At 48.7% G+C, this 15,000-nt stretch overlaps 1 protein-coding gene across 50 annotated transcripts in view; it reads left to right on the forward strand.

The window, feature by feature from the left end:
- The first annotated feature begins 6,120 nt into the window (after positions 1 to 6,120).
- Positions 6,121 to 15,000, forward strand: part of LOC147097971 (calcium/calmodulin-dependent protein kinase type II subunit beta-like) — a 298,097-nt gene continuing 289,217 nt past the window's right edge. For 35 of the 50 annotated variants that reach the window (XM_085971083.1, XM_085971090.1, XM_085971108.1 and 32 more), the window contains exons 1-2: positions 6,124 to 6,263; positions 6,486 to 6,580. In XM_085971083.1, the coding sequence (XP_085827209.1) occupies positions 6,199 to 6,263; positions 6,486 to 6,580 (160 nt within the window). In that variant the 5' untranslated portion in view covers positions 6,124 to 6,198. Of the gene's footprint in view, positions 6,264 to 6,485; positions 6,581 to 15,000 lie in introns of all 50 variants that reach the window. The other 15 variants (XM_085971128.1, XM_085971130.1, XM_085971132.1 and 12 more) reach the window with 4 other exon arrangements.

Genomic DNA, 15,000 nt, shown 5'->3' on the forward strand with positions numbered 1-15,000 from the left:
CGCTGCTTGCCACCGATAAGGGCATAGTTAACAGGATCCTGAGTGCTATCCATCGCCACCGATACGGGCAGGGTTAACAGGATCCTGAGTGCTATCCATTGCCAGTGATACGGGCATAGTTAACAGGATCCTGAGTGCTCTCCATCGCCCTCGATACGGGCAGGGTTAACAGGATCCTGAGTGCTATCCATCGCCACCGATAGGGGCAGCACGGTGGCATAGTGGTTAGCACTGTTGCCTCACAGCGCCAGGGACCCGGGTTCAAATCCGGCCTCGGGTGACTGTCGGTGTGGAGTTTGCACATTCTCCCCGTGTTTGCGTGGGTTTTCTCCGGGTGCTCCGGTTTCCTCCCACAGTCCAAAGATGTGCGGGTTAGGTTGATTGGCCATGATAAAAATTGATCCTTAGTGTTAGGGGGGATTAAATACGTGGGGTTACGGGGATAGGGCTTGGGTGGGATGGCTGTCGGTGTAGGGACCGGGTGCTAGGGTTTGGATGATCAGCCATGATCTCGTTGAATGGCGGAGCAGGCTCGAAGGGCCGAATGGCCTACTCCTGCTCCTATCTTCTATGTTTCTATGATACGGGCCTGGTTAACAGGATCCTGAGTGCTCTCCATTGCCACCGATACGGGCATTAGTTAACAGGATCCTGAGTGCTATCCATGTGTTTGGGAACTTGCTCTTGAAACTTGAAGTTTGCCCTTCTTGAGGAGCACTGCAGTGGAAGCAGGCTTTGGAGAGAGCCAAGCTCTTCGCAGAGGTCAATGCCGTTAATGTCAGACCCTCTTGACCACGGCGCCCCCCTGACCACAGTGCTCTGGGCGGTCGCCCACCCGTAAGGCCGGCCCTGCCCACAGGGAAGGAGAGGCACGTCGGTGAGAGCAGTGTCTGCCTGCTCATGTGCTGCTCCTAGTGGCCAGTTCAGGGGACACTGATGGAGGAATAGGCGATGTGTGACCTGGGAAGGCTGAGGGAGAAAAATAGGTTAAAAAAAAAGTTTACTTTAAAATAAAATTATGATAGTGAAAGGGTAATGAAGGGAAACTGAAAAGCAGAAGAAAAAAAAAATTAATGAATTATTAAGAAAGACTTAAATTTCTATAGCGCCTATCACAACCACCAGACATCTCAAAGCGCTCTACAGCCAATGATGTACTTTTGAAGTGTAGTCACTGTTGTAATGTGGGAAATGCGGCAGCCAATTTGTGCACAGCAAGCTCCCACAAACAGCGATTTGATAATAACCAGATCATCTGTTTTTGTTATGCTGATTGAGGGATTAATATTGGGCCAAGACACTGGGGAGAACTGCCCTGCTTTTCTTCGAAATAGTGTCATGGGATCTTTTACGTCCACCTGAGAGAGCAAACGGGGCCTCAGTTTAGCATCTCATCCAAAAGACAGCACTTCTGATAGTGCAGCACTCCCTCAGCATTGCACTGGGAGTGTCAGCCTAGCTTAATGTGCTCAAGTCCCTGGAGTGGGGCTTGAACCCACGACTTTCTGACTCCGAGGCGAGGGTGCTGCCCACTGAGCCACAGGCTGACACTGTGGAAGTTCAGCGAGGGAGAGACAAGTGTACGGAGGCTGCTGGAACACACTTACATTACTGGTGTGAGACAAAGAATGAGAGTGTTTGATTTGTGTTGTAATGAGTTCACTGCTTTATGCAGACCAATAATTGGGCAAAGTGTTTAGTTCAATGTTTTGAACATGGCCAAGCCATTGGAGATGCATGTCTGCCAATACTACACATCCTGGACTTGTGAATGGCTGATCTAGTCAATCCCAAAAGACGACCCGGCAGGAGAGCCTCCGAGCTGCTCATCTGGTTCTCTTGGTTGGTGCAGGTGAGTATAGTTGAAAGTACTTGCGTGTAGATGTTGCGGGAGCACCGGATCAGGCTCAGCTGTGATAAGCCTACAGTCCAACAGCCTGTTGACATGCAATGGGCACTTGGATGGGATACCAGAGCATGCCCAGTGCTTGTAGGACCAAGCCCGCAAAGGAGTTGCCTTTGTGGGAAAAGGAAAGGGGAGAAAATTGGCCGCGATTTTGCAAATGGATGCCACTTGGGAACGGGTCAGCTGGTTTCCGGGTTCCAGTCCCACCCCCAACTGCATCAGGCCAACGGACGTGATTTTAAAGGCACTATATAAATACAAGTGGTTGTTCTTGTTATTGTAGTGCTTCAGCTGAGAGAACAGGGAGAGGAGAGAGTGCTAGACCTGGTTGGAAGAAGGGAAGGGAGACCCTTGGGGTCAAACCCCAGTCCAGAGGCTTGAACCTATAACCTGAGCTGACGCTTCAGTGCAGTACTCTGGGAAAGCTACACTGTCAGAGGTGCTGCTCTTCAGATGCGATGTTGAACCCAGGCCCTGTATGCCCTCTCGGGTGGATGTAATGGATCCCATGGCACTATCTGAAAGTAGGGCTGGGGAGTTTTACCGACACCTTGGTCAACATTTATCCATTAAGCAAAATCACTAAAATAGATTGTTGTCATTTATCTCATTGCTGTTTGTGGGTTCTTCCTGTGTACAAATTAGCTGTCGCATTACAACAGTGACTACACTTCAAAAGTACTTCGTTAGTTGTGAAGCGTCAGAAACCTCAGGAGGATGTGAAAGGTGCTTGCTTTACATTTATCCATTGAATTGTCCTTTAATGCCTTAAGAACATAAGAAATAGGAGCAGGAGTCGGCCATTCGGCCCCTCGAGCCTGCTCCGCCATTCAATAAGATCATGGCTGATCTTCAACCTCAGCTCCACCTTCCCGCACTATTCCCTTGATTCCCTTAATAGCCAAAAATCTATCGCTCTCTGTCTTGAATATACTCAACAACTGAGCCTCCACAGCCCCCTGGGGTTGAGAATTCCAAAGATTCACCACCCTCTGGGTGAAGAAATTCCTCCTCATCTCAGTCCTAAATAGCCGGTCCCTTATTCTGAGACTGTGACCACTGGTTCTAGACTCACCAGCCAGGGGGAAACATCCTCCCTACTTCTGCCCTGTCAAGCCCTGTAAGAATTTTGTATGTTTCAATGAGATCACCTCTCATTCTTCTAAACTCCAGAGAATATAGGCCTAGTCTACCCAAACTCTCCTGATTGGACAATCCCCCCATCCCAGGAATCGGTTCCTAGCCAGGGGAAACATCCTCCCAGCATCTACCCTGTCAAGTATTTGCTTGAAGACCTCAGCTTCTCGCAGAAGTCTGGGTTGGGCTGGATTTCTTTGCCTCAAGCAGTAACATTGGCCGAGCTGAGTTTGTGCAGTCCGAGCAGAATATCCAATTTCCCAGGTGCACCAGGGCCATTCGGCAGCAAAACTGAGCGAATATTTTTCTTAAGCTTCTAGCAGCTTCTGCTCAGTTTTTTTACAATTATTCTGAGGAAAAGATGGGACAAATTTCAAAAGCTCTATTCAGGTAAAGTTGAATAATGAGTGTATTAAAAAAGAGAGGCTGTGTGTGTGTAAATGTGAGCATAAATGAGAAAAAAAGATTGTAAACTGTGTCAGCTGTGGCTCAGTGGGTTGCACTCTCACCTCTGAGTCAGAAGGTCGTGGGTTCAAGTCCCACTCCAGAGACTTGAGCACAAAAATCCAGGCTGACACTCCAGTGCAGTGCTGAGGGAGTGCTGCACTGTCGGAGGTGCCGTCTTTCGGATGAGACGTTAAACCGAGGCCCTGATACCCTCGCAGGTGGATGTAAAAGATCCCGCGGCATTATTTCGAAGAAGAGTAGGGGAGGTGTCCTGCCCAATATTTATCCCTCAACCACCATCACAGAAACAGATTGTCTGGTCATTATTACATTTCTGTTTTGTGGGAGCTTGCTGTGTGCAAATTGGCTGCCACGTTTCCCACATTACAACGGTGACTACACTTCAATAAAAGTACTTCATTGGCTGTAAAGCACTTTGGGACGTCCGGTAGTTGTGAAAGTTGCTATATAAATACAAGTCTTTCTTTTGTTTTGAGTTTGATAAACTTCAGAAAGTGTCTTTCTTTTTGAAATCATTTTTCAAGGAAAGGTTGAATTTTGAAGCAAACTGCCTCAAATTACCACAGCGAAATGTGGCGAGAACAGTCTGCATTTTGGGTGTGGGCCGCCACAGATGCCGAGTGCCCTGCTGTGTGTTTGCAGCCTTTACTGTTTCTTGCTTCAGGTTTGCAGGGATTTTTTTTGCCATTGGTGCTTGTTACTGACCTCTAATTATAAAAAGAAAGACTTGCATTTCTATAGCGCCTATCACGACTACCGGACATCCCAAAGCAATTTACAGCCAATGAAGTACTTTTTGAAGTGCAGTCACTGTTGTAATGTGGGAAAACGCGGCAGCCAATTTGTGCACAGCAAGCTCCCACAAACAGCAGTGTGACAATGGCCAGACAATCTTTTTTTAGTGAAATAACAACAGCAATTGCTGGAAAAACTCAGCAGGTCAGGCAAAATCCGTGGAGAGAAATTTGAGTTGACGTTTCGGGTCGAAACCTTTCTTCAAAACTGGAAAGAAAAGAAAATAGATCGAAGGCAGGGCTGCAATCGAACAAAAGAAGTAAAGGAGACAATAAAAGGTATTCGAAACCAGACGAGATGGTAATAGGCCGGTGGAGACAAAAGACAGCTGAGATTAGGTGTGAAGTGTACTGGCAGGATAGGAGACAGCTGCCAGGTGGGAGAGAGAAACAAAAGGAAAGGGGGGGTGGGGGGGGAAAGGAAGACCCAAAACAAAGGGGTGGAAACAATTATAGGTAAAAAAGTAATAGGGGCCGAGGTTACGATCTGAAATTGTTGAATTCGATATTTAGTCCGGAAGGCTGCAAAGTGCCTAATCGGAAGATGAGGTGCTGTTCCTCGAGTTTACGTTGAGCTTCCGTGGAACAATACAAGAGGCCAAGGACGGTGAGGTCCGAGTGGGAATGGAGCGGTGAATTAAAATGATAAGCGACCGGAAGCTCGGGGTCACCCTTACGGACTGAACGGAGGTGTTCCGCAAAGCGGTCACCCAATCTGCGTTTGGTCTCCCCAATGTAGAGGAGACCGCATCGTGAGCAGCGAATACAGTATACTAGATTGCAAGAAGTACAAGTAAATCGCTGTTTCACCTGGAAGGGGTGTTTGGGGCCCTGGACAGTGGGAAGTGGGGAGGTATAGGGGCGGGTGTTACATCTCCTGCGCTTGCACAGGAAGGTGCCAGGCGAAGGGGAAGGGCTGTTTGGGGTGATAGAGGAGTGGACTAGGGTGTCTCGGAGGGAGTGGGCCCTACGGAATGCTGAAAGGGGAGGGGAGGGGAAGATGCGCCCGAAACATCAACTCAAATTTCTCTCCACGGATGTTGCCTGACCTGCTGAGTTTTCCCAGCAATTTCTGTTGTTATTTCGGATTTCCAGCATCTGCAGTATTTTGCTATCGTATTAGTGTTTTTTTTAGTGATATTGATTGAGGGATAAATATTGGTTAGGACACCGGGGATAAAACCCTCCCCCCGCTGCTCTTCCTGGAAATAGTGCGGCGGGATCTTTTGTGTCCCGCTGAGACAGGGGTCTCGGTTTTAACGCTTCATCCGAAAGACGGCGCCCCCCCCCCGGCAGTGCGGTGCTCCCCCTCGGCAGTCATTCCAGTTCACTGGCGAGGTTGCAATAAATCTTCCGAAACCTTTTAATAAAGGGAGGGGGTTTGGGGGGGGGGGGGAAAGGGGTTGGGGGGGTTTTGCGGGGGAGGGAGTTTTGGGGGGGTTTGGGGGGGGGAAGGGGTTGGGAGGGGGTTTTGGCGGGGGAGGGAGTTTGGGGGGGAAGGGGTTGGGAGGGGGTTTTGGGGGGAGGGAGTTTGGGGGGGAAAGGGGAAGGGGGGTTTTGGGGGGGTTGGATTGGGGGGTTGGGGTTGGGGGTTTTGGGTGGGAAAGGGGTTGGGGGAAGGGGTTGGGGGTTCTGGGTTGGGAGGGGGTTTTGGGGGGGGGGGGGAAAGGGGGGGGGGGGGGGGGGAAAGGGGGGGGGGGGGAAGGGAACCCCAAGAGCAATGCAATACAACAAATGCAACCACCTTCAGGTCCTGAGCCTGGCTCTGGCTGTCAGTCAGCGGGCCAGACCCGCCCTGCAGACCATCTCGCGAGAGGCGGCGGGCGGGCGGAGCTGTCAATCACCCGGCGGCCGGCAGCTCGCTCGCAATCTCCAGTTGCAATTTTTTCCAACATGGCCTCGACTGGAACGTGTACCCGATTCAGCGATGAATACCAGCTTTACGAGGAGCTCGGCAAGTAAGTGACACTTACCTTCCTCTTTCTCTCTCTCTTCCACCCCCTTCACCACCTCTGTTGCAAACCTTCTCTCTTTCCCGCCCCCCTTCCCTTTCCTTCTGAGCAGCCTCAGGGAAACCGCCTGGTTGTAAAGGAAAGATTGCAACATTTCTGATCCCTTTTTTAATTAAAATCCTGCTTTGCGCTGCATTGTGTCTAATCTCGGTCTTTCTCTCTATCCAGAGGCGCTTTCTCAATCGTCCGCAGATGTGTCAAACTGTCAACAGGACAGGAATATGCCGCGAAAATTATTAACACCAAAAAGCTCTCTGCTAGAGGTTGGTAGTTGAATTGTTGGAAATTATAATATATATATTTTTTCCCTTGAGGTGCATATATTGCTGTGTTTTTTTGTGTGTCTGTGAGCAATAGTAAGAAGCTGTCAATCTGCACCCACCCATCTCAGCAGGTAACAGCCACGCTGCAATTCAGCCTTATTTTTGATCTATCGGATTTAATTTTGTGGATAAAAATGCACGTCAGAAAATGCAGCCCCTTCTCTATCCTCCCTCCTTCCCCGGGTTTGCATTTTGCATACCCGTTCACCATTCAGTCTTGTGTGTGTGTTTTAAAAAAAAATATTTGAGTGAAATATTTGGTGGTTATTCTTTTGTGTATTTTTGCAACTTAATTTGTAGCAGTATCGCCCGTACGCAGGGCGTTGGAGAACGTGAAGGGGAGGGGGGGGGGGGAAAGACGGTGTCAATCTCTTGTGTGCAACTTGTTACAGTCTCACTTGGGCTGTAGCTGTTTTGACTGCAGCCTGGTCGCAGTATGTTTCTTATTTTGCTTTTTCTTTTCTCCTTATATGGCCAATGCAATTTCAACACCAGTTTGCATTAAAAAAAAAGCATTTTCAAATATTAAAAAAAAAACCGGGGTCGGGGGGTGGGCAAGCTTTGCTGAAACGTCTTTTTAAAAAAAATAAATATATAATTGAAAGTAGGTTGGTTGTTGGTGCAGGAAGACTTTACTGCTGCGGCGGTGCTGCTGGAAGATTAGGCTGTGCTCGCTGATCAAGAAGCATTAAAGCTGGGGGCTCAAATCTCCTGAATTGTGATGGGAGGGGGAAATTTGTTTTAAAGCCAGCATAACCCCAGCTCATTTACCTACCCCTTCTCGCCCCCCCTCCAGCACCCGGGAGATATAATTCCAGTGTGCGTTGGATTTCTCGTGTTAACCACGTCTGCGTGACAGTGCAGTCTTCTGGAACTAGCCCTGTGATTCGTTTCTCAATGTAATAAAAGAAAGTGGCTACAAAATACAATCTTCCAGGCTGGTTTCTTCTCTTCCTTGCAATCCCTTTCACGCTGTCGACGTTAGCAACTGCTAACTGAGCAGTGGTTTTTTTTGAAGAAGGCTTCTGTGTGTGTAAATTAAACCCCCCCCCCCCCCCCCCAAAAAAAAACTCATTCTTGTCTGAAGTTTATAAATAAATCATATGCTTGTTTCTTTCCGCTTTGCTTCCCTCACTTCTTGCCTGTTGCCGTTACCCAGAGTGCGTACATGTCCTGCTGTCGAGGCCTAAGCTGTGTGCTGAGGGGGTCTGTACAAGCAGCATTTGTTAATTGTGCTTTTTGCAATTTTTTTTTTGCTGGCTACGCCAGACATGTGAAAAAGGGTTACAGAGAGGGGAGGGAGGGGGGTAGAGAGAGCACCTCCATTCTGCCCCTCATAATGTTGGTCACACTGCAAGGAGCAGTGCAGAACTGGACCCCTGACATGACGAGAAAAACTGACTAGGGCAAACAGTTTTTTTAAAAAAATTACGTAGAAAGAGCCACCCCACAGCAGGTCGGTCCGGATCGGCGGAGAGTGCGGGGAATTTGGGCTTTCGGGCTCGTACTGTTCTTCAGGACGTTCTGAGTCCCACTCACAGCCTACCTCTTCTCTCCAAAGATGCTGACTGACCGGCTGTGTGTTTACAGCTATTTTCCCCCTGGTGTGGGTTGAGTAGTAAGACTTGCGTGTTGTTTTTTTGCATTTTATTTTTGTATATGAATGGTGAGAGCAGTTTCTAAGGGGAGGCGGTGGGAGGGGTGGAGTTAAAGGTGTGGTTGAACCGATGCTTCTTGGGGCTTTTTAAAGGCATGGAGAGGGATTTTAAAGTGATTTTGGGAGGAGGGTTCCAGACGGATGGGGCATCATGGATCAGGATGCAAGCAAGGGACACAGTCGTGGAACGGCAGGCCAGAAGATTTGGGCTGGCAGGTGTGGCTGCAGATGTCCCAAATTGGCTGGGCAAGAGGGTGAGATTGTCCCTCAACCCATGGGTGTGTACATGCGGGAGAGGGGGCCCCCCTTTTACCCGTGAGAAGGGGGAGGTCCCCCTCTACCCGTGGGCGAGTACATGCGTGTTATGCACACGCTGCTTCCTCATGATGTAGAGGCCTTCCACAAATACCGGCCCGCTTTCTGCAAGAGCGAGACACTATTTTTGTGCCGTTTCCGATTTGTTTTAAAGCACGAGGGAGCGATTGTGCTCTGCCCGCCTCGCACGCCAGATCTGTTCCAACCACAAAGGTCGGGGGTCGTGATCCTCCTGTTCTCGGAGTGTTGGCAGAGACTATCGTTACCCCCCCCTCATTGAAATTTACCGTAGTTTGGTACAGTTAACTTCAAACGTATCCAACTGTATTAAGGATCCACGTAAGTTCATTTTCTTAGCCACTGCTCAAAAACTCTTAACAGAACCAAAGGCAGGAATCCCTGGTCTCTTGTCGAATTAGCTAAACTCACCAGGGCACTGGCTTCAGTGTTCCCCCAGGGTAGGGAGGAGAAAGGTGTGCCCCTGATTTATGTCCACGATTGGGGTGGGGGTGGGGTCAGTTGAGGGCAGCATAGGGTTCAGCTGTAATGGCTGCCCCACTGGTCAAATAACCTGCTAGTAGTCTCGCTATCTGAGCCCCCAACATGAGAAGTGAGCACTTGGGCATAGTGCTGGAGGGAATGTGGAACCATGGAACCTTAATTCGGGACCTGGGATGGCAGGAATGACGTATGAGGAGAGATTGAGTCGATTGGGCTTGTATTCGCTAGAGTTTAGAAGAATGAGAGGGGATCTCATTGAAACTTATAAATTTCTAACAGGACTTGACAGACTAGATGCAGGAAGGATGTTTCTGATGGCGGGGGAGTCCAGAACCAGGGTTCACAGTCTAAGGATAAGGGGTAAGCCATTTAGGACAGAGATGAGGAGGAATTTCTTCACCCAGAGAGTGGTGAACCTGTGGAATTCTCTACCACAGAAGGCATTTGAGGCCAATTCATTAAATATATTCAAGAAGGAGTTAGATATATTTCTTAAGGCTAAAGGGATCAAGGGATATGGGGAGAAGGCAGGGACAGGGTACTGAATTTGGATGATCAGCCATGATCTCATTAAATGGTGGAGCAGGCTCGAGGGGCCGAATGGCCTACTCCTCCTATCTTCTATGTTTCTATCCCTGTGGGTGCAGGCTGAGGGGGGGACAGGGTTAAGGAATATTTCCTGCTAAACCGTTGGGCCTCAGCTGGAGTATTGTGTTCAGTTCTGACCACCTCACTTTAGGAAGGATGTCAAGGCCTTGGAGAGGGTGCAGAGGAGATTTATATCACTGGTACCAGGAATGAGGGGTTTCAGCTATGTGGAGAGACTGGAGAAGCTAGGGTTGTTCTCCTTATAGCAGTGAAGGTTAAAGTGAGATTTAATTGTGGTTAAAATTATGGGTTTTGATAGAGTAAATAGGGAGAAACTATTTCCACAGGCAGGAGGGTTGGTCAGAGGAGACCGATTTAAGATAAGTGGCAAAAGAACCAGGAGGAAGATGAGAATTTCTTTTTTATGCAGCGAGTGGGTTATTTTCAGGAATGCACTACCTGAAAGGGTATGGAAGCAGACGCAATTGTAACTTTCAAAAGGGAATTGGATATATACTTGAAAAGGAAAAATTTGCAGGGTTATGGTGAAAAAGCGGAGAAGTGGGACTTAACTGCATAGCTCGATCAAAGAGCAGGCACGATGGGCCGGACGGCCTCCTCCTGTGCTGTATGATTCTATTACTACATACTCGCCCTGTGAAATGTCACCTTGGCTCAGCACTCTTGCCTCTGAGTCAGAAGATTGTGGGTTTAATCTCCACTATGGGACTTGGAGCAAGCAATCTCGGCTGACATTTCAAGGCAGCACCGAGGGAATATGCTGTCTTTTGGATGAAACATTAACCCGAGGCCTTATCTGCCTATTCAGGTGGATGTAAAAGATCTCATGGAAGAAGAGCAGAGGAATTATCTCTATCCAGGCCATCATAATCGCCCTGTACGACGGCACTTTGCTTCGCAAGGCCCAGTGAGATGTCGGGTGAAGTAAAACCCAGACCTATCCCGGAACCGTTATGGTGTCGCTGCTTTACAAAAAATGTCCTACACGACGGAAGGTGGTGTTTTCTCACCTGTGGTGGTCCCACATACTGAGCTCTGACCTCGAGCGGGACGTGCCAGGGTGGGCAGGAGCTCGAGCTCCCCCCCCACCCAACCTTCCCCCTCTTTCCTCCCGCCCCCCACAACAAACTGCCACCTTTACCATCACTTGTTCCCTTTCAGAATAGGGGAGGGGGAAAACATCTGGTCAACAGTGGGCTGCTGTCTTGGTTGAATTTGGTGTCTACCCAGTCAATGGTGAAGGGGCGGGTCAGTGAACAGAGGGACCAGCGACTGAAAACACAAGTGGGTGTCTGCTATTTTTGGCAGTAGTTATTTTAAGGGTAATTCTGCCCATTGCACAATGTGAATAATTATTCTATTAACTGCACTAATGATTTGAATAAATTGAAGCTTTTGGAAAGTGGTACTACAATTACAGAAACTGTCGCTGGTGCTGAAAATTATTTTTAAAAAACCTGTTTGGCTCACAGGGCCGAGTAATGAGAACAGATGCAAAGCGGAAGTAGTTGGAAGCTTGTTTCTTTTGTACCGTCTCCTGAAGGTTTAACTCGCGTCAGAGTTGGCGCCTCCTCCCAGCTCTTCCCCATTGGCCATTCCTTCAGGTGCTCGTCTGACCAGTTGACGTTCCCGAGCCCAATCGTTCCCCTTTTCTCGACATACAGGAGTAGATTTTCCTGCTCCTGTGACTGGAGCTGTTGGATCGCCTGGCCAAGCGGTTACAGGAACATCAAACAGCTTGCGTCCCTGACAGAGCCAACCTGATTTAGTTACCATTTTCCGTGTGTTCCTTTTGAAATGGATGGAAAATCAGGCTGGTGTCCTCATGTGAATGAGCTCGTCTCTGTCTGATATTCCGAGATTCTCTGCTCCCGGGAGATGCTGTGGACCAGGAAAATCAGCCCACATTCTTGTTCTTTGCCTCCGCAGTACAGGTCACAAGATGGCACCGAAGAGCGGAAACCTTGCTCATTGCCCCCCTCCTCCTCCAGTCCACAGATGCTGGGCCCAATTGCTGAACCCCGACATCTGCGCTGGTTAAGCTCCTCTGATTCAGTACAGGCCAGGGATTTAAAAACCTTGAGAGCTGCCTTGTCCACCTGTGTGTGCGGTGTGCCATTTACCTACTGAACTATTGGGGGAGTCGGGTTTGTATTTTTTAAGTTGTGCATCATTGAAGTGCTTCTACGCAGAGCAGTGCTGAATCTATTCTGAGCCACAAGTCGTGGGAAGGGACGAAGCAAATTGACTTTGGGATGGAGCCGACTCCCGTTCTTAATTGATTCTGTGTATTACAATGGGCGGTGCTCCTTTTACATGTCGCACCTGGCTGAAGGCTTTCAAGAGCCTTCTGAGAGACATGTGTTTGTACTGTTTTGGAACAAGTGTTCCTTAGACAAAGGATTGGCCCTATATTGACTGCTTCATGTTTCCCAGTCCGTCTCCTGTCATCTGTCTGCCATCTTAAGTGTCCACCTTCCACCCTCCACAGCTGACAGCTCATCCAAATCTCGAATACGATAGCAAAATACTGCGGATGCTGGAAATCCGAAATAACAACAGAAAATGCTGGAAAAACTCAGCAGGCCAGGCAACATCCGTGGAGAGAGAAACAGAGTTAACGTTTCAGCGTTAACTCTGTTTCTCTCTCCACGGATGTTGCCTTTCATCCAAAGCTCTGCTGCCCTTATCCTAACTCGCACCAAGTTCCGTTTGCCCATCAACCTTGTGCTCGCTGACCAATCGTGGCTCCCTGCCCACCAGCACTTTGAATTTAAAATTCTCATCCTCGTGTTCAAATTCCTCCATGGCCTCGGCCCCCCCACCATCACTAACTCCTTATCTCTGCAATCTCCTCCAGCCTGACAACCTTCCGGGGTCTCTGTACTCCAATTCTGGTCTCTTGCGCATCCCTGATTTTCATCGCCCTACCATTGGCAGCTGTGCCTTCAGTTCCCCAGGCCCAAAGCGCTGGAATTCCCTCCCTAGACCTCTCCGCCTCTCTCCTCCTTTTAAGATGCTCCTTAAAACCTACCTCTTTGGCATCTGTCCCAATGTGGCTCGGTGTCGGGTTTTTTCTAACGCTCCTGTGAAACGCCTTGGGACGTTTTACTATGTTAAAGGCGCTATATAAATGCAAGTTGTTGACCATTATACGAGTTGACTCACAAGAACTGACACCAGAGACTTGGCAGTGGAGAAATGGGCACTTTGTAGAGTATTCTTAGATCCAGCATGATTCCCAGGAACTGACTCTCCATATATCTCTGGAAATACTGTGGAAACTGTTGAGAACACTACTTGGAGCATGTTTCTGAACTTCAGTTGCCTCAAATATCGTGGGCCGATGGTGTTTTGCTGTCAATGGAGCTTTGCATTCCCAATTCAAGTACGTTGGGTGGGTACAAAACCGCCGTTATCACCCCCTCCTCAAAAAATCTCAACTTGGTCCCTCTGTCCTGGCAGACTACTGCCCTATCTCCAACCTCCCTTTCCTCTCTTGAGCATGTTGTGGCCTACCAAATCTGTGCCCATCTTCCCCGCAATTCCCAGTTTGAATCTCCCAAACGTCCTGTCCTTGATGAACTGATTATTCATCTCATTGCTGCTTGTGAAAGATTACGAGCTATCTCGAGAATAGTCACAGCACTCTTAACGAGGAATCTTCCATCGTGTGAGATGTTTTGATGACACGAAAAGGAATTGTATAAGTTCAAGATTCCTTTCTTTCCACCTGATTTTAGTATATTTCAAAAATAAAATATTAAATTCCTCCCTACACAGAAGGATCAGGCCTCAGCACAGCGTTGTTGCAATTGGGGGGGGATGCGGGGATTGGGGTATCGCAGAGAGTAGTTCACCATGCCGTTGTATTTTTTGGTAATGGCCCGTTGGTGCACCACTCCATTGGGCCAGTGTGCTGTGAGCTCATGCATTCAGCAAAAGGGGGAGGTGTGGGGGTGAGTTTACATCTCTCTCACTCCCCCACCCCCAAGAAACCTTTGAATTTTACAGATGGATGTATGATTGATGAAGAGGGGGAACGTTGTCCCATTTACATTTCTGTAAGGCTCATTGGCCCAGCCACCTTGCTCATCATGATGTGTATCTGCAGCAGAAACTTTACCGAGAGTTGTCACTATTGCCTGATGTTGATATTTCTGACTTGTTTAGTTGCCATCGCCAATTTGCATTTATATAGCGCCTCTAATGTCGTGAAACATCCCAAGGTGCTTCACTGGAGCGTTGTCAAACAAAATTTGACAGAACTAGTTAAGTAGTAATAAATGGCATCGAAACACTTCTCAGCATAGGGTATGAGCAGTGAGCGCTCGCCTGAATTCGGAGCATGAAGCTCAACCAAGAGTCCGAGGACTTTGGCGAACATTCAGGGGCTTCAATCCTGCTTCGTATCTGCGAATCCCCTCGAGCTGGGTCTTGTTGGATGCCAAAGTGACGCACAGAATTACAACATGGAACCTGGTCGTTCGGCCCAAACAGTCCTGGTCGGTGTTTATCCACCATGTGACACTAACGCATAGTGGTTAGCACTGTTGCCTCACAGCGCCAGGGACCCGGGTTCGAATCCGGCCTCGGGTGACTGTCTGTGTGGAGTTTGCACATTCTCCCCGTGTTTGCGTGGGTTTCCTCCGGGTGCTCCGGTTTCCTCCCACAACCCAAAGATGTGCGGGTTAGGATGATTGGCTATGATAAATTGACCCTTAGTGTTAGGGGGATTAAATACGTGGGGTTACGGGGATCGGGTGGGATATGTGTCGGTGCAGGCTCGATGGGCCGAAATGGCCTCTATCTGCACTGTGGGGTTTCTGTGATTTCTGTGATTTCACGGTCAGCCAAAAATGGACCAACATTCGACCCCCCTCCCAACAATTGGTGCATGTTGAAGACTGAAAAGTCCCCCCCCCCCCCCCTCACCCGCCCACCTTTTAAAGAGCCTTCCTGAGGCCAGAATGCGCCAAGCTGCAGCTCCACACTGAGCTGCAAATCGTTCCAAACCGGGAGCCCAAACGCTAGAAATAGAATGTGCAACAAAGCAACTGCTTTGAATAATAATTCAGTCTGAAGCAGGGAAATCATTAACTTTGCGAGGATCCGAATCAAACCTCCGGAGGCGACCAGTGTGAAGGTTGATTGAAAGGCTTCAATTAGAAGACTTCCTTGTGTGAAATTATCCCTTGCACCACTTCATTTAAAATAATAGGGAAGAAAAAATAATACTACTGCGCAAGGTAGCTGATGGGGGGAGTTACTATTCCGT

The sequence above is a fragment of the Somniosus microcephalus genome, chromosome 30 (assembly GCF_052327205.1).
Source record: "Somniosus microcephalus isolate GS21.2 chromosome 30, FLI_Smic_1.0, whole genome shotgun sequence".
Taxonomy (NCBI): domain Eukaryota; kingdom Metazoa; phylum Chordata; class Chondrichthyes; order Squaliformes; family Somniosidae; genus Somniosus; species Somniosus microcephalus.